The sequence below is a fragment of the Camelus ferus genome, chromosome 10 (assembly GCF_009834535.1).
Source record: "Camelus ferus isolate YT-003-E chromosome 10, BCGSAC_Cfer_1.0, whole genome shotgun sequence".
NCBI lineage: Eukaryota > Metazoa > Chordata > Mammalia > Artiodactyla > Camelidae > Camelus > Camelus ferus.
In genome coordinates this window covers 7,651,417-7,671,582 of record NC_045705.1, presented here as the reverse complement: position 1 = coordinate 7,671,582, position 20,166 = coordinate 7,651,417, and the positions used below count along the sequence as shown (strand labels likewise).

Below are 20,166 nucleotides of genomic sequence, written 5' to 3'. Positions count from 1 at the left end.
TTATATAATGTGAGAGACTAGCAGTATTGATATTTATATTATAAAGTTTTAATAATTAAATTACTGGCATAATATTAATAAAACTAGAGTAAAAGTCCTGAAACTGTCTTGGTATGTGTGTGTAATAATTACATCTGTACGTGTAGGTGTATGTACAGATCTGGTTATAATAAAGATGCCATTTAAAGTCGTTCCTTCAATACAGAAATACCTTTTACTTGACTTAAAGAGGTAAATGGAAAAGTACAAAGTTTATCTAATCTTGAGGTTGCAGAAGAACATCTTCGTATATAAACAAAGAACTTTTGGGGAAAGGTTATTAGATGTAACTATGAAAATCAGAACATCTTTATATCAAAACTAACAACATCAAAACCAGAATTAAACACAAATAATAAAATGGAAGAGGGGGGAACTTTTTCTTACAGAAAAATGGGCAAAGAAATCAAAAGATAGTCAATAATATATACAAAAATATTTAAACTTTTAATAGAGATGCAAAATAAAATAAACAGAGTACCATGGGTTTCCTAATCAGAATGGTGGAGATACTGTAATTAATAATGGTCTGTATTGGCAAAGACATATTCCTTTGGGGGGGTTATTTATTCATTCGTTTGTTTGTTTGTTTGTTTATAGTACCGGAGATTGAACCAGGATCTCATGCATACTAAGCAAGCACTCTTCCACTTGAGTTGTACCCTCCCCAACTAAGACATACACTTCTGATGAAAGGATTAATTGATGCAGTCCGTTTTGAACATACTTTACTCTGTTCAAGAGCTATTTTAAAAGTCTTTAATCCAAAAACTTAGTTTTTCAATTCCTAATAGATCACAGGGAAATAATCTTTTAAGTCTGTCTGATTGCATGAGGGAATGCTTACAGTTCCATAATGCTAAACGGAAAACAAAACTTAGAACGATTTTGATCTCAATTTATTTTATACATATAGAAAATGATTGAAAGAAATGACCAAAAATGATGTTCATTTCTCTTGGTAGTGGGAGTATCAGTTGTTCTCTTTGTTGTATTTTTCCTGTGCCCTCTACAGCAAATATGTCTTACTTTTATAATCAGGAATTTTGAGGGGCAGAGTGCTTAGGGTTTTTTTCTAAATAATGAAAAAACTGGAGATTAAAAAAAAATCCTTTTTGTGCTTGATCTATTTTTATCTCTACATTTGAATTCTGCATGTGATCCTATTAGTAAAACAGAGAAGACTGATAGTAAATATTGTACTTTGGGACAGTTCATGAATTTTATATGATCAGCTCAATATTTCTACAATTTTATAAAATCTTCAAAATGTTTTTACCTTAGCAGTATGCTTTTTACTTGAGTATCTAGCACATTTCAGAGGCTCAAAAGATGTCTTAAAATGGATCTCTTTTAAATAATTATCATGTGATAATAATTAACATTGTATTCCCAGAGTGTGATCCTTCACTGGACCTACCCATCAAGTTTTCTATTTGGATGAGTTTATTCTTTTCCAGTGAACTTTTTAAAATTATCTTATAGTTATCCATGTTTGTATTTGGCAGCTATATTTTCTGCTCTGAAGAATCTTCAAGATAAAATTCGACGTTTAGAACTTGAAAGGATTCAGGCAGAAGAAAGTGTGAAAACCTTGTCTAAAGAGACAATTGAATATAAAAAAGTATTGGATGAACAGATACAAGAAAGGGAGAATTCAAAGAATGAGGAATCAAAACACAATCAAGGTTTGTTTAATTATGAAGGAAATGAAAGACTGAGTGGTATAAAATTACTCTCAAAGAAATTCCACATTAGTGTTTCCTAGTGCTCAGTGTCTTTGAGCACTACAAAGTGCAGTATCCGGGGTGCATTTTGAGGAACAAGTGCTGATGTCCTGTGTTATATGTACTGACTAAATTCAAGGCAGATGGGACTAACATACAGAAAGAGAATGACTTCAGTCATCTGAAAAGGCTTCCAGAGCTGCTGGAAAGTGTTATATATACTGTAGATTTAATTCATGTTAAACAGCTTGTTAAATCTATTGAGTAAGCTAATTTCTGCTTTTCGTATGTATTCTTTTTAGAACTGACATCTCAGTTGTTAGCTGCAGAAAATAAATGTAATCTTTTAGAAAAACAACTGGAATACATGCGTAATATGATAAAACATGCAGAAATGGAAAGGACTTCTGTATTAGAGAAACAGGTACGTTTCCTCACAGATTCATTCTCAAGTGAGTTATGGAGAAAACTGGATGGATATAAAGACTTTTTTCCTCAATGAAGACTGATGATACTGTTACAAATAATCGTTCGCCTTCTATCTTAAAAGAGTTCATTTTGAAAAACTGCTAGTGGAAGTTTTGAGAAAAATGTGGTTTCTTTTTTCAACAAAGCTTTAAGGGGAGTTTCCTTTTTGGACGACCCTTAGGCGCACTGCCATCCTCTGCATGCAGCTTTGATAGCCTCTGCTTTTGCACAGCACAACAGCCCAGGACTGAAACTGCTTCAGATCGTTTATGATGTCTGAAGACTTGATGGGTCTTCATTGTTACTGCTGTATTTGGTAGAGTTTTACTTAAATGGGAAACATACTGTATGTATAATTGAGTCTCCTTTTCAAGTTATGTTAACTTCTGTGAGTGTACATTAAAAAAAGTATAAATCATCTTATGTACCTCTCTGCCTCTTGAATTTGTTTAAAGACTGCAGTAGGTAGCACATTTCAGGATTTGAAAAACTCTTTACAATTGTTATGTTAACAGAAATGTTTTGCTGTGTCACACCTGAGGTGTTTTTACTTAAGTAACCTACACATTTGTCAGAGGACATCTGCAACATGAGTCTCGAATATATTTTTTAAAACACACCTCCCTTTCCTGTTATGAATCTAGAATTGGAATTCATCATGAATACCACAGTTTCTGGGCATCTTAACTTTATCGTGCAAAAGTTGAATGTTTGTGTGCTTAACATTTTGCTAGATACTGTGCAGTGTGAAAGGAATTAAATGCTTTCTACCTCAGTCAGCTTTCAGTCACAGTTGGAGATATTAGACCTAAAAGAAGTATTTGAATAATTGCACAGCAGTATTTAAGAGGATGTTTCAGTAATTAATTCTCGTGTGTGTTATAGGTCTCTTTACTGTACCATTGAGTTTATTTGTAACCATGTTTTTTTTTTTGTTTCCATTTGGGTCCTCTTCAGTTTGCCTGTTTTTGTTATTTTAATGTATCATTACTTTGATTTTTATTCTTTCCTTTTATCTCTTTGAACAGTAAAAATTCCCAGTCTCTTAAAAGTGATCTGATTTTTTTTCTTAGGAGAACTATGTGTGTGTGTGTGTGTGTGTGTGTGTGTGTGTGTGTGTGTGTGTGTTTGGTAGCTCATATTCTTTCGAGTTGTTTTGGGAATTCTGTACTTCAGAGTTGTGTGGGCGGTGCTGTGGATTTGACTTTGCTGAGGCTTGATGGGTTTGCCTGGTTTTGGCCCTCATTTATGGTAGTTTGTTGGCTTGGGGTTCTTGCATTACGCAGATGGTACATTGCCTGAGATTTATGTCACGTTCCTGCTATGTCCTGTACGCTGAGGCTACAGTCCTGCCTCATGTAACATTTGGCTTCAGTATTCTTTCATTTGCTTTTGAGTTCTTTATCTATTTTGCATCTGGAAAACTCCCTTTCTTGTCTTCAAACTTGCTCTGTAATTATTATTTCTGTGTTTATCTAACACTTTTATGTGATAGATGGGGTGGGAGTCTGCCACATAACTGAAATGATGAAATATACACAATAATCTGGCAGTGGTCGTCATTGGGGTAGTCCAGTTCTCAGGTGAGGAAGCATTTACAAGACTACAGTGAGATATCTTGATTAATATAGCTATTAGACATATATAGTATATGTCTTTGAATTAAGCCCTGTTTTCATCAAGAAATTTTAAATAGCCCATTTTTAATAAGAATGCTTTCAGTACTGGAAATAAAATATGATTTGTGCCAATTTTTAACTTTATTTTTTAAGAGTGGTAACTATCCACTAAGGTGAATAGGAAGAAATTAGTAGTTCACACAAATTCCTGAGAAAATTATAGCTTTATATTACTTCGTCATTCAAATTTCTGTCAGTATGACACCTATTGCTGTAGACTTGTACACGAAGATACACTGTTTACAAGTTCACATGCTTAGCGCTTGCCTTTTTTACCAGTAGACCTCAGTCTAACATATTTCCGCTTTTTATCCTGATGTAATGGATTATCCTATGAGTGTCTATCCTGAAATCTGATAGGTGGCAGTATTTTCAAATCCTTGACCCTAAACCTAAAAAAAAAGTGATGGATGTTTTGCGTAGAATTTAGAGAAGTGTAAATGATAGATACCAAAACAATAATTACTCCCTTCATTAATAGATGAACTATTTAAGAGATTAATTGTTAAGTATTTGTGTGTAGCCTGTATGTCTGGTAAATGTCTGCTGTCGTGGAGTGTTAGCAAGCCTTGCTACAGGGAACCAAATGTTACAACAGCAGTATATAGTAAGAACAGGGTTTCACTTGTACTTACTGATGTTCTTTTGGCTTCGTCTTAATACTGTTTTCCTAGAACTCATTTGCGGTATCTCCGTAGCTCTGTGAAAGGCCAGACAAACAGCATACAGCATACTATGCTCAGTATTAGTTGTTTTTCTTTTTTTTTGTCAAATTATCATGCTGTATTTAATATTGTTTCCAGGTTTCCCTAGAAAGAGAACGACAACACGATCAAACACATGTTCAAAACCAACTTGAAAAATTGGACCTCCTTGAACAGGAGTATAACAAGCTTACCACGATGCAGGCCCTTGCAGAAGTCAGTGAATGTCTGTTTTACTTATCAGTGCATAATATTGGTTCTTTTGTGAAATTGATCATTTTATAATTCTGGATATTTTATAGGAAGAATAGTGACCTTGTAGCAAAGAAACATATAGGAATTTTTTTAAAGGAAGAAATGTAAATTTGGAGAGAATGTCCACCTTTTACAATCTTAAGGTACATGAGGAAGGAGTTCTTTTTGAAAATGTTGACAGATTAAATGTTTTTGAGTATCCGTAAGGCTTATATCACTTGATTTAAGTTGTTCTCTGAACTACTTTTAGTTTTAATTGATTCACTTGGGACGTATTTAATACCACTGAGACTCTAACGTTCCAGCTTCAGCTTCCGTGTAGCCTGTCTGCCTTCATACGGAGCTGTGTTCTCTGGCCATAGATTTTACCCATAATTCTGTTCAGCTACCTCACAAGTGACTCATAATAAATAGAATGATAGAGTGAACTCACAAGCTTATATTTACTCTGCTAAAATCATTTGTTGCTTGTATTAAAAATTTACAAATAGACACTAAAACTCTTTTTACTATTACCACTTTTAATGTTTTTATCACTAGAAAAAAATGCAAGAGTTGGAAGCAAAACTCCGTGAAGAGGAACAGGAAAGGAAACGTATGCAAGCTAAGGCCGCCCAGGTAAGCTGAAATGTGCGCAGGCGGGCTCCTCACATTTTATACTGCTCTGTGTAAATACATGTAGGTGTGGGCTGCTTTGATTATTTATACTTTAGAATGGCCCAGTATATAAATTTGCAGACTTAGGTTAATCTGAAAAATTATAAACTTATTTTTATACTCAGAAAGTAAAAGTTGAGCAGTTCTATAGGGTTTTTCACATTGTGGGCTTTTGATCAGCATTTAAAAAGTCAACGTGGACTAAAAAATATTAGAGACTATACACAGTACAATACACGGTCATGTGCAGCGTCTCACATCAGTCACTGTCAGAGGTGTTGGAAGGCCTTGTTCAGTGTCCTACTTATTTATAAGCGCTTCCCGAGTGTTTTGGTGGCCTCGAGACTCCAGGACAGAAGGTGAAGTAGTGAGCTGCCCTGTAGGTGGTGACCCATAGTAAATCACAGAAGCTTCCATGTAAGGAGGATGAGCTCTGCTCATTCCTAGTCCAGGATTTTATCCTCTGCAGTGGCCGCCAGGTAGAACAGGTAAGGCAGTGCGAATGCATAGAAATGCTGAGTATGTACCAACCAGAACTGCATTTCTAGAAGATAAGCAGCATTTCTGTCCTAGTAAATCTTACTTACGGGCCAAATAAAATACTTCTGTTTATAACTGAAGTCTCTACCCATATAAGCTTATTTATTTAAGTACCTCCCATATATTACCCTCCCCTTTCCAAAGTCTTTAAGTTTTATATCATTTATAAGTATCTTTTCTCATAATATTAACACAAGAATCAGGGCCAGATTCCAAAAACCGTTAGGAGTGGAGGCTCTGCAGTTCAGACTGTGGCCGGATGTCAGCAGTGTCTGGGCTCACTTCACACATGTGCTCATAGGACTGTAACGTCTACTATCTCATCTTTATTTTCTTGTCTGTTTCTTCCACTGCTTCCCCAAATTTATGAACTTAACGTATTTTCCTTCTCAAATATTTACCTTCTGATCAATGTGTATGTATTTTTTACCTCTGTGTGCTTTCTGAGTTACATAGCCATGTGGTTTTATTTTTGAGATTACTTCTCTGTCCATTCCACTTTAAGGTAAGTAGGCCACTTTTACTGTGTCCCATTGCCTAACCTATAACATGCAGACTTTTGGGTTGTGCTTTATATAAATTGTAGTAGTGAGTTCTGTTGTACATGAAATATAGAATTAAATAAGTTCATTATTTTATGAATTAAAAAATTACTTTATGGTATTTTTGTATTTAGCAGTCAAAAAATGGAGACCAAATCAGTGATTACTGACAATATAATATCACTAAAGGTTTTGAATTCTGATAGTGAACACTGCTGTAGGGGAAGAACCAGCCAGGAATGATATGTGGTTCCAAGTCTAGCTAACCCTAATTTGTGTAGTCTTGGGCAAGAAGTTAACCATTCAGAGCTTGGGTTTTACCACTGATAAAGTGGTCTTCATTTCACATCTTCTTTATGTTGGAGCGATGAAACAAGAGAAAAGATAATGAAAGTACTTTAAAATGTTAAAACTGCCACACAAATATGTGACAACTACTGGGAAGAACTAAGTAAGCTGGAAATTAAAATAGTTCAGAAATCTTTTATTTTACATGCTATTTAAACTCATTGTCGGGGAGGATATAGCTCAGTGGTAGAGCGCATGCTTGGCTTGCACAAGGTCCTGGGTTCAATCCTCAGTACCTCCATTAAAAATAAATAAATAAACCTAATGACCCCCCAAAAAACAAATAAACAAATAAACTCATTGGCTTCATAGGTCTTCCACAGTAGTAATTTCATGTTCATTGAATTCTATGTTTGATTTACTGTGTATAAAGCATCGTGTGGCAATGTAGATATTCATGAGAGTAGAAATCCCTGTGTTCCTTTGTCACTGAATAGATTCTATCCCCAAGGAATGCAATCATCATGGTAAGTATTAGGAATAAACTCAGTATTTCTTACAACTAATCCATTGGTTCTGAGTGTTTGAGCTCCATCTTAATTTCCTGAAGAATTTTAAAATACAAATTTCCCCAGCCTGGAATGTTTAAAATCATGAGGTCTGGAGAGGCACCTGACAATCTTAATTTTTCTCATAAACTCCAGACAATTTTGATACATAGGCAGATTTGAAACCACTATTTTAGACAAATAAACTCACACACACACACACGTATATGTGTATGATTATATTTTTAAAGGAAAGTTGAAAGTTGCTTTAGGGAAAACAACAGTCCTTGTTTGAAATCCTTAAGAATTGCTTGTGGAATTTCTACCATATTAAATGAATGTAGTTACTAAGCTTCTAGAGAAAAGGGCCTGATAACATTTTCTGACATTCTTTCCAGTTCTTTTGGGCATAGATTTCTAGTTCATTTTAATTATAAGTGTATGAATTTTTAAACGAGGAAGACTCTCCAGCTGCTTTGTGTCTGGCACTGTTGTATATGCCGTCTGTGAAAAGAACAAAACATTAAACATTGGTTTGGAGTTAGAAATGTTGCATTTAACTCATTAGACATAATTTAAGGACCAACCTCAAATAATGGAGCTGAAGGGTTTCAGGCTGTGAAAGGACAAATTATATAGCACAGCACTTCAAGATAAAAAGACTGATAGTGATTTAAAATATCTGACAGAGGTTGACAGATTGGTTCAAGACACAGTCACACAGCTATGATGTGTTTTTTAATCTGACACTACTGTAGGTTTTTACAGGCCTTTTACATAGCAAACTCAAATTGGGGTCAGCTTTTATTTCTACAGTATTAACTTTAGGCTGTCACATTTTTCCTAGTTGCAGACTGGTCTAGAAACAAACAGACTTATCCTTGAACATAAGGCTACTTCATCTGTTCCTAGTCCAAAAAGAATTAAAAAAAAGAAGTCAAAACCACCAGAAAAGGTATGAAAACAGAACCAGTAAGTCAAAGTGCTGATTATTACTTGGTGTCGTTTATGTGAAAACACTTGTACACCATGTGGTACTTCACCGTTGACTGAGTACATTTCTTACATTCTCAGTTTCTTCATTAGGAAAATGGGGGTAAGTAATACCTACTTGTCAGTTTTCACCCTAACAGTGAGATAATAAAAAAAAAAAAAGGAAAGCATTTTAGAACTACGTAGCACTGCACAGGTACTGGTTATTAATATTCAGTATTGTGTTGATTACCTTTTGTTCTTAAAAATTTGTGTGTGGATATACGTACACACACGCACTGCTTCTCTGTTTAGACTGTAACTGCTATTTTGACAGGTGCTATTTTTCTTTAATATCCTTTCCTAGACTAGGATGCGTGTTGATGAGTATTATTAGGAGCTCCAGATCCCAGTGCCAGTAGAGACAGTAGCCCAGCAGTAAGCTGGAGTTTCAGCTTAGTCATGTGTAGTCAGCTTTTATCATCATGTGACTATAATTGCTTTTCTTTCTTTTCCATTCAGAAAGGCTCTAAGAACTACTTTGCTGCACAACCACATTATAGATTATGCTTGGGTGATATGCCATTTGTAGCTGGAAAGGTGAGTTGGTTGAACTCAGGATTTTTTTTATACAACCTAGAGCTTTGAATTAAGTCCACTCATCTGCCTTTATACCTATAAATGGTGGTAACATTTTCCTGCTTCTTTACCAATATGAATTGTAATTATGTGAGAATGAGATGGAGGAAAGTTTTATGGGGTTGAGGGAGCAGGGAAGAGACTAGGAGGACACTTTAAAGCAGGGAAGTTATGAACAAAAGCAGACATCCTGGCTTGGAGAAGGTGTGGTTGCAGGTAGGATCTAGGGACTGTAGGAAACAGTATATTTGTAACCTTGCATTTTTATTGAGAGCCCCGTTGATTTGTAATTAGGTAATGGATATTTAAATGACATGTACATATTACTTAATAGGATTCATTCTCCAAGAAGAAGTCATACATAGACTTGAATCCTAAGTTCCTTTAATGCTTAAAAATATAGAGATCATTTTGTCAAGTGTCAGCAAGTACTGGGTGATTTTTTTTTCTAGATGAGTTTTTTTTTTTTTTTTTTAGTATGTGCTTTTTTTTTTTTCAATTGAAGTATAGCTGATTTACAGTGTTCTGTTTGTTTCTGGTGTAGAGCATCATGATTCAGTTAGACATATTCTTTGTCATTGTAGGTTATTACAAGTTACTTGAATATAGTTCCCTGTGCTATACAGTAGGACCTTTTTTATTTATCTTTTTCTATATAATAGTTTGTATCTACCAGTCCCACTAAACTCCTAATTTTTCCCTTCCCCTCACTTCTTTCCTCTTTGGTAACTATAAATTTGTTTTCTATGTCTGTGTGTCTGTTTCTGTTTTGTAAATAAGTTCACTTGTATCATTTTTTTTTAGATTCCACATGTAAGTGATACTGTTATGGTATTTGCCTTTCTCTGTCTGTCTTACTTCACTTCCATGTTGCTGTAAATGGTATTATTTATTCTTTTTTATGGCTGAGTAGCATACCAGCATCTGTATACCACATTGCCTTAAACCAGTCATCTGCTGATGGGCACTTGGGTAGTTTCCACGTCTTGACTGTTGTAAATAGTGCTGCTGTGAACATTGGGGTGCACTTACCTTTTCGAATTAGAGGGTTTTGTTTTGTTTTGTTTTGTTTTGTTTTGTTTTGTTTTGTTTTGTTGTCTTTTCAGGATATATGCTCAGGAGTGGGATTGCTGGATCATATGGTTAACTCTGTTTCTGGTTTTTTAAGTGATTTCTAGTAAGTGCTTATGTGTGTTAGCTTATACCACTTTTCATTAATGATTGTGTTGCTAGTTGTTACATGCGTAGATGCCTTGAATCCCCATCTAGATTGTGAGTTTGAGAGGCTTTAATTTTATTTCTTTCTTTATTTTAATCCCACAGTAAATCCTCAGTGAAAGCTTGGGGAATGAACTATTTCCTGGCTCCCATTTGCCCTTTGTAGATGTGATGAGGCACAAATCACTTTAAAACGTTTTGCCATTGGCTCCATGCTGTCCTTTACCCTAAATTTAATCTTTTGGATTGCAGACCATCTTTTGACCTTTGTTATTTCTTTTATCTCTTGCTTCTAACTGTGGAGCCATTTGGTTTTACTTTGCCATAGAATCTTTGAGTTGCACTGGAAACAGAGTTTCTCAAAGGACATCAGAATTACTGACTGTGCATTTGGAAATGAGATTACGAAGCCCCACCACTATTCTACTAGATCAGAACCTTCTGAGTGCAGGGCGGAGAACGTATTTTTACCTGGTCCCCAGTCTCCATTTAACATTCAGTTAGATTTGGGGCCCACTTAGTGCCCTTCCCTGCCCAGTGTTTTCATTGTGTAAACATCCAGAGTAACGCTTGTGTGCTCTGTGCAGACACATCTACTGATGAAACCTTATTATACCTCAAACAGCCCTTCACATTACTGGATGGCTTTATTTGAAAGGTCTTAAGTGAGATGAAGTCTTTCACTGTAAATTCTATTCATTGGTCTGTTTTCTGCTCTCAGGGATCCAATAGAAGAAATGAACCCTCGACTATAGGAAGTTTAGAAACTTTTGAAGATAGCTTTATTTCTATTCTTATCTCCTTATTCTAGTTACAAATAACTGTTTTTTCTTCAACATAAGATGTGGTTTATGAGTTTCTTTACCACTTCATTACTCTTTCTCCCTAAATTGAATATAGCCCTCTAAATGTGGTGTGACTAACGCAGAACAGACCCTTGGTCATGTTCTGGATAGTCTGTTAATTCAGCCTAGCATCACATTAATGTTACTGGGAAGCCACAGCATCCCTTTCACTCAGCAGTTGTGGAGTCAACTGAAGTCACAGATCTTTTCCTGAATCTTTGCATCAGCTGCTCTAGGTCCTATACTTGTGGAGCTGATTTTTTTTATACAGAATTTTTAATCCAATGAAGCACTATAGGAACAGATTCAGTCTGTCCCACATTAGATTAGAATCTAGTTCAGTCTTCTATTACATTTGTGTTATCCTCAGATTTAATTGCCTATGTTTGGTAATTCTCACTGTAGTCATTGATACAGAGGTTGAACAGGACAGGTTCACAGGTTCAAAGACAGGGCTTTTCAACCTAAGCTCTTCTTTTGCAGTTGTAATTTGTACTTTTTGTGAAATACTATTCAAACAGCTAAGAATGTGCTGTCATCTGAGTGTTTCTCAAACTTATCTATGGTGGAGAACCAGTTTTTATTTTTAACTATACATTGACATAAACCAGTACATTTGTAAAATGCAATCAAAATGAATTACTAGGAAAAATGAAACCTAAAAGACAAAATACAAGTTCCAGTTTTTTTATTATTAGATTCAGCAAAGTTATCTTAATACAATCAGAAAAACAATAGAAAAAAGAATTTCAAAAACTATATACTGTTTGTTGAAAATTTATTTGTAGGCAATTAGTATAGTGAATACATACTAAAAGTTATGGGCAAAATAGTGATTCCCCATTCATTCGCACTTTAAAATGAATACCATGTATATAAGCATTTAAAGTTACTGAGGCAGGTGAATTTGGTTTTTGATAATCAAGTTTGTATTGATGACAATGTACTTGCAAAGGAGAATGTATATCTAAACCATTTAAATGTAAATGAGTTTCAATTATCTAGGTGGAAACATGGATTAGCTTTTTTATTTTGAAAAGATTATATAGATTCATACCAAGTTGAAAAAATACAGAAAGATCCTGTGTACCCTTCACCCAGTTTACCCCAGTAGTAACATATATCTAGTACAGTATCAAAACCAGATTAGCATTGGTACGATCCACAGACCTTATTCAGGTTTCTCTAGTTTTACATGTGCTCCTGTATGCACGTGAGCACATGTGCAGATACGTCACTGCAATTTTATCACATGTAGATCTGTGGCACCACCACCAGACCACATCTGTAATTTCACAATGTTAAATAAATGGTATCATGCAGTATGTCACCTTTCAAAATTGATTTCGCACAGCATAATTCCCTTGAGATCCATCAAACTTGTTCTATGTAACCATAGTTTTTCCTTTCTGTTACTGAGTACTATTCCTGGTGTGGATGTACCACAATTTAATGATTCACTTGTTGAAGGATATTTGGGTTGTTTCCAGTTTTGGCATTTACATATAAAACCAATATGAACATTTGTGTACAGCTTTTTGTGTGGGCACACCTTTTCATTTCTCTGGGATAAATTCCCAGGAAATTGATTGCTAGATTATATGGTAAGTGTATGTTTAGTCTTTAAAGAAACTACCCAGCTGTTTTTGAGTGGCTCTAACATTTTATATTCTCTGTAGCAGTGTATGAAAGATACAGTTTTTCCACATTCTCAGCAACACTTAGTATTGTCACTTAATTTATTGTTCTGATAGGTATGTTGTGATACCTCACTATGGTTTTAAATTGTTCCTTATGACTAATGGTGTTTGAACTTCCTTTTCATGTACTTATTTGTTGTATATCCTCTAGTGAAATGTCTGTGTATCTTGCCCTTTTTAAATTGAATTGGTTTGTTTGTTTGTTTTTACTATTAGGTTTTGAGAGTTCTTTATGTATTTTACACACAAGTCATGTGTCAGATATGTGGTTTGCAAATGTATCCTCCCAGTCTTCGGCGTTTCCTTTTTATGCTCTTAAACTCTTTCACAAAGCAGAAGCTTTACGTTTTGGCAAAATCCAGTTAATTTATTTTTGTTTGTTTGTTTGTTTTTGTGGATCATGCTTTTGGTGTCATGTCTAAGGACTCTGCCTAGATGTACATCCTCTCAAGTCTCTCTTACATTTTCATCTGTGTTTTTTATACTTTTATATTTTACATTTAAATCTGTGATCTACTTGAAATAATTTTTTGTTTACAGTATGAGGCTTATTAAGTCAAGGTTTATTTTTCATTCTCTTCCATTGATGTATGCGTGCACCTGTTTGCCAGTACACTGCCTTGATGACTGTAGTTTTATATGGCAAGTCTCAACATTGGGAAGAGTGATTATTTCTCCTACTTTATTCTTTCTCAAAATTCTTTTAGCACTTCTAGTTCCTTTGCCTTTCTGCATGAATTTTAGAATAAATTTCTCTGTTTCCAAGAAAAGTCTTGCTGAAGTTTTGATAGGAATTGTATTATGCCTATCAGTTTGGGAGAATTGACATCCTTGTTGTGTTGAGTCTTTCAGCCCATGAGAATTGTGTGTCTTATTTAGCTCTTTGATTTCCTTCATCAGTGTTTTGTGGTTTTCATCATATTAGTCCTAAACCTGTTTTATTGGCTTTATATTCACATTTTTTGAGCAGTTGTAAATTTTGTTGAGTTTTAATTTCAGTCTCTGCATGATCATTGCTAGTGTATTTCGGTTATGTATGTTGATCTTACGTTCCATGACTTTGCCAGATTCACTTATTAGCCCTCAGAATTATTTTTTGAATTGCTTTTCTGTGTAAAGAATCATGTCCTCTGTAAATAGGGATAATTTTATTTCTTCCTTTTAATTTGTGTGCCTTTTATTTCCTTTCTGGCCTTTCTGCACTGGCTAGGGTTTCCTATATTATAAGAGTGGTAGGAGTGAACATCCTTGCCTTTTTTCTGATCTTCAGGGGAAAGCATCAGTCTTTCACCAATAAGTATGATGTTAGCTGTAGGTTTCTTGCCCATGCTCTTTGTCGACTTAGGAAATTTCTCTCTGTTCCTACTTTGCTGAAAGTTGATACCCTTAATTGGTATTGGATTTTTTCACATGCTTTTCTTCATCAAATGATATGGTTATGTGATTTTTCTTTTTTACCTTGCTGATATGCTGTATTATTACATTGACTGGTTTTCAAATACTGAACTAGCCTTGCATTCCTGGAGTATACCCCACTTGGTTGTGGTGTGTACTTCTCTGTGTATATATTGCTGGACTCAGTTTGCTACCTAACAACAAAAACTAGGATACAAAGAGCATCAGTTTAGCTTAGCAGAGTGGCCTTTGCAAACCTAGCTGATCAACCTAGCTGATCAGAGTCAACTGGCGGACTTTTAAATAAACATTTCTAAGCCTTGACAACACGCTGGTTGAGTTTTGGATGCTGCCTAGGAATCTGCATTTTAAACTGTCTGTCTGGCTGATGCTTGTGGAGCCAAGTTGGCCCAGCCATGTGTTTGTAAATTGAAATAGCACATTGAGATTATTGTTTAGTGTTTAAAACAAAAACAGAAATTTTGAGAAGGCTACGAGGATTTTCGTGTTGTGTGACAGCCATGAACTTAGTGCCTCTTACTATTTGAGGATAGAGACGTGAATACAGTAACAGTCCCTACCACCTGGAAGCACATACACTATTTAGTAGGTGAAATAGACATGCAGATACAATCATAATATGATAAATGCTGAGACAGACATAACTGCTGTAGGCGATCTGAGAAGGACCAATTAATTTTACCTGGAGGTTTTAAGAAGCTCTTTATAAATCATATATTTGAATTGGTTTTTAAAAATGGTGTAAGAATTGGCACTCAAAAGAAATGGCACTCGCAAATATAGTTTATTCAAATGATGGCAAGCAATTAGGAAACAGTGGGACATGAGGCCAAGGAGTAGAAGTTGCAGGTCAGTGATACAGGGCCTTGTTTTCTGTGCCGAGGAGCTTGGAGATCAGAGTCAGTGGGCTTAACATCAGAGAATTTCAAATAGGAGAACAACATGATCAGAGTAATATTTTAGAAGGATAGCTGATAGCACTGTGGAGTTAGAGAAGGAACAGACTGGGAGCAGGGGGACAGTTAGGATGTTCCTCCATTGCTAATAGAGATGGATGCATAAGCCAAGTGAATGACAGGAGGGAGGAGACTAAGAGGCAGATCAGAAATATAGGTTAAGTCTGTGGGACTTGGTAACTGATTTACTATAGACTAGGAGGTTTGTGTCATGGGCTTTGGTTGTCGGGGAAGAGAGGGTCTTTTTACCCATGTGAGGAGATAAAAAGAAAACATTTCTAGAGGATGTGGCTTCAGTCACTAATTTTCATTTTTCTTTAGTCCACCAGCCCCAGCCATGCCGTGGTAGCTAATGTTCAGCATGTCTTGCATCTAATGAAGCAACACAGTAAAGTCCTGTGCAATGATCGGGTAGTCAGCAGTGTTCCTTTGGCAAAGCAAGTATGTTCACGAAGCATTAAAAGCAAGAAGTCAGTGACACCTCCCTCCTCTAGCAGCATTGATGAAGAGCTGGCAGAAGTCTTACAGACTTTGCAAGATGAGTTTGGGCAGATGAGCTTGTGAGTTTCAGTTTTTTGGCTTTTTAATTGCGTTTAGTTCTAAAACCTCATTTTCACTTCTTAGTGACTTTGTTCTATCTCATATTTCAATATTTCAAGAAATATTTGTTGAACACAATCCTCGCACCAACCACTGAACAGGTTGCTAGGACTTTAACAAATACAGCTGTTCTGGGTGAAATGTCTCCTTTTTCTGTTACTGTTAAATGTTTTGAAGACCAAGGTTTACATTTAAGTTTTATTTCCTTGTTTGAGAGTTTGATAGACATTGAGTTTAGCTACACTTGACTGATAAGTTAGGACACGAGTGAAGAACAAGATCCTTCTCTAGACATTGCTTTTCTGCATGTGTAATGCTCTTGTCAGGGAGGTAGAAATACAGATCATTAGCTCTTTGAAATGAAGAACTCTTTTTGCATTTGCTTCCAGTGCCTTTTTGAACTTTTAAACTATCACTAATAATATGGACATTTTTGCTCTGTTTAAAAAATTGAGTCTCTTCTTAATGCACAGAGCAGTGGTCCCATGCTGAGTGAGATGTAGTGGACTTAACCAGGTAACATGGGAAGCTTACTAAAGCCCTCCTTCTGTTTTTTACACAGTGATCACCAACAGCTTGCAAAACTTATCCAAGAATCACCAACCGCTGAACTAAAAGACAACCTAGAGTGTGAACTGGAGACATTAGTGGGAAGGATGGAGGCAAAAGCCAATCAGATAACAAAGGTTCGAAAATATCAAGCCCAGGTAACGCCATTTTCCTTTACTCCTTTCTAATGATTAAAAAAACAAGAATAAACCAATTAAAAAAAAAGTTTCTTCAAATATATTAAGTGCTGACATTGTGTGTCATAGATAGAACACTGCAGGAACTATTTCCTTACTGTAGACCTTCTTAATTCAGTTCATTAATTATTGAGAATTGGCGCTAAGCAGGCTAAGACAGTGTTTTAATCTCTTAGAGTAGATTTCATCATCTAAGATACATCTTCCAAGTATTGAGTATATTTAGTATTCTTATGTGAACAGACTTTAACATCTGTGATGAATTTAAATGGTTCTAAGTTTACCCAAGTCTTTAAAAGCACCTAGAAATTCTTAATTTCTAAAGGAATAAATCAGATATAAATATGTTAAAAAAAATCTTTAGTTATATTTATATTACTGATTACATTAAATTAATAAAACAACTGTTTGTTTAGTATCCACCAAGGGCTTTCATCCGGAGAGACTGATGTTAAGAGATTACTATGACTGCTGGGAGGAGGGTGGAGAAAGGATAGAGGCGGAGAGACGAACTAGGCCATTTCAGCTTTTCTTTATCCGAGGTCTTTGGGGGTGGCAGCTGGGGAGAAGTGGACAGATTTGAGGTGAGTTTTGGGGTAGAAATAATCAGGGTTACTTGGTGCTGGATTGATCACAGGCAGGGAGAGGATGATGGTGCAGCTGACTGAAATGGAGAAGACAGGTAGCAGAACAGGTTTCACTGACATTTATCAGCTGGTTGCTGTGTAATAGGCATAATGCTGAGTGCTTGGAATATGTCATCTCAATTTTCATGGAAAGCTTATGAAGTGAGTATATGTATCATTTTATAGATGAGGAGACGGGGGCTAAAATTCCTAGCAGGTAGGCATATCCTACTGTGAAATTATGTAACTTGATGGAGGACATACTGCCTGCTCACTGGTAAATGGCAGAGGTGTGATGCAACCTTGGGTCTTTTCAATTCCAAAACCTCAGCTTTTAAAGCATTTTTTCTAAAATTCACATCTTAGGAAAAAATAAATAAATACAAGCAAATGATTCCTGTGGGGGTACTGATCTAGTTTGTTTCCTGTAGGTTAGATTTAACTTTATGCTAATGGAACACCCACGTGCCAGCAGCTAAAGTAAAAATAAAGTCCCCTATTTGAAACTAAATTATTCTAAAAATAGTAAAATAAAATTAAAAATCCTTTCATAGTATTAATACATAGCCATTATATCCCTTCATCCGTCTGGAATGTGCTGCTTTGTCTGCTCAGACTCGTTTCTAGAATGCCTTTCTCCTCCTTCATTTGTTCAAATCTATCCTCTTTCATTTCCCGTTTCAGACTTTTTGCCTTCTCCATGAAAGACTCTCCTCCAGACCCCCGTGTTTCCCCCTCACCCTGTTCTGCACTTTGGCCACACTGCCTTAACTTCACACACAGCACCAGAACCGACGTGTTTACTCCTGATTACATGTTTTTACGTCACTGTGTATTTTAAACACTGAGTGCTAAATAACTAGTGCAATAGATTATTGAAGCCTTTAAAAAAATAAACCCAGAATACATTACATGCCCTTTAGTTAGGATGATAGTTTAAAGTACCAGTTTTCAGAAGAATATGCTGTCATTAGTTTTTCCTTTTTTCCCTACCTCGATATTTGGTGTAGCTGGAGAAACAAAAGATGGAGAAGCAGAGGAGGGAATCAAGACCCACCAGAAAGACTCTTGGTGAAGAGGGAAACAGCAGCAGCCGTTCTTCTACAACCACGGGGACCACAAATAAGAAGGACTTTGCCAAACCGAGACCTGGAGAAAAAAGTAGGAAAAATCTTCAGTTACTGAAGGACATGCAAACCATACAGAGTTCACTACAGAGCAATAGTTTGTGTTGGGAGTACTGACTGGTACCAGGCCATAAATTTTATTCAGATAATTTGTACCTCATCCATCAGATGTTGACAATGTACTTTCCAGGTCTCATACTCACTTATGTTGGGATTAATTAATAGCAAGTGTTAAGGGGCCCAAGCTTCATTACACAGGCTTCTTGTGCTAACGTATCACAACTAGATGTTAAACCATCTACATGGAAACCAGGGTAGTTTTAAAGGCTAAGAAGCCACACATACTCTGTTCCTTTGTTTGAGATGAATTTACTGTACTGAAATATGCACTTTGTAAACAAATTACCAATTTTTTACTTGTGGGTGTGATTTTTTGAAGTAGTTCTACATAGCTAAGTAAAATTAGGTTGAAATGATCAAAACATGAGGCTGTCTCACAGGCAATGTTTGAAAAGTCTCATTTTTAAATCTTCCATCTTCCCCTGGCATGGATTGCCCATTTCTCCTTTCCAGTACAACCATTAAATATACTTTGACAATTGATGGAGGTTTTCTATATTTAAATATTTATACATATTTAAGAGGATTGTTTTGTTTTGCTTTTTGACATTTCAAACATTCATCAGTATTAAATACACTTATGTTGACATTAATCTACCATCAAAGTTTTTTTAAGGACTCAAGCATTCATTTTAAATCAGTTAACTGAAAATTACAAAAGCATTTTTTAAAGTATAAACAAAATGTTAATAAAGTAAATGAGGTTTTGGAATGAAGAGAGAATGGGAGATGTAAAGCAAATACATTTGTATTTTTAAATAATACCTGTTTGTAATCATGCTATTCAGTTCAGGGCATTAAGGTTTTTAATCTTAAAACGTAGAAGAACCCCTTGGATATTTACTTTTATTGATGTACAGTGTGAGTGCAGTAATAACTACACATGCAATGGTCATTATGTTAATGTAAAGCATAAGTTTGAATAGATCGACATGTTAAGTTTTTACAAATTTGCTACTGAAATCAATAAAGCAGCTTTTTTGAGGAAACACTGAAATTTTCCTTAACAGCCTGTTAATAAAGGCTTTATTTGTTGTAATCTCTCAAAAAATGCATTTTTAAATAGGACATTAACATATGTTGAGAAACATTAAGAACATGTGGTGTGTAATACATAATTTACTTGCCTTTCTCATGCTGATGTAGAAACGAGGCCCAACAAGACTGAATTCTATCATGGATATGATAAGAAACTCTAGAAGTACTAATGAACGTGTTAACTAGATTGTAAAGAGATTCCTTTTTATGCCTCCCCTGGGATTGACGTGGAGTTCTCGGATTTTATCTAGACAGCCAGCATGAATTGTGGCTGCCTGGGCACTAAGCTTGTTAGGTGTCCTACTGAATTAATTGTCTACAGAGTGCTTAACTAAGTGTTCTTAGATTTGGGGGTATTTGTGAATTTCCTGAAATTGCATCTACACTTTTGCTTGCCTGTACACTTTTCTAACTTAGTAAAAAAGGTGTGTTTACAAGTCGGCCGTAGCCATCTGAATCATGCATTTCAGTACAGTGTGGTGGTGGCACGTGCACAGTGCTGTGGTGGCACAGAAGGAGGTGGGGCATGGCTGAGAAGGGAGTGCAACAGGGCTTACTTCCTCGAGGAGGAAATGTCGTCTAAACTCGAGAGAACAGGAATAAGCCCCAGGGAGAACAGTCCCTGGTCAACAAGAGGAAGTGAGCAAAAACAAGGAGGCAGGAGTCTGCACTCTACATGGGGGGACTGTGACCAGTGGGCTAGCACTGTGCACAAA

General features: G+C 35.8%; 1 protein-coding gene across 1 annotated transcript in view; it reads left to right on the top strand.

Moving 5' to 3' along the window:
- The window catches only part of CEP57 (centrosomal protein 57), a 40,262-nt gene extending 20,375 nt beyond the window's left edge, over positions 1-19,887 (top strand). Inside the window, exons 3-11 of the mRNA XM_006186506.2 lie at positions 1,548-1,727; positions 2,069-2,190; positions 4,717-4,833; positions 5,413-5,490; positions 8,295-8,402; positions 8,942-9,019; positions 15,515-15,753; positions 16,356-16,500; positions 18,176-19,887. Coding sequence (XP_006186568.1) covers positions 1,548-1,727; positions 2,069-2,190; positions 4,717-4,833; positions 5,413-5,490; positions 8,295-8,402; positions 8,942-9,019; positions 15,515-15,753; positions 16,356-16,500; positions 18,176-18,409 — 1,301 coding nt within the window. The 3' untranslated portion in view covers positions 18,410-19,887. The remainder of the gene's footprint in view (positions 1-1,547; positions 1,728-2,068; positions 2,191-4,716; positions 4,834-5,412; positions 5,491-8,294; positions 8,403-8,941; positions 9,020-15,514; positions 15,754-16,355; positions 16,501-18,175) is intronic.
- Positions 19,888-20,166: the final 279 nt, after the last annotated feature.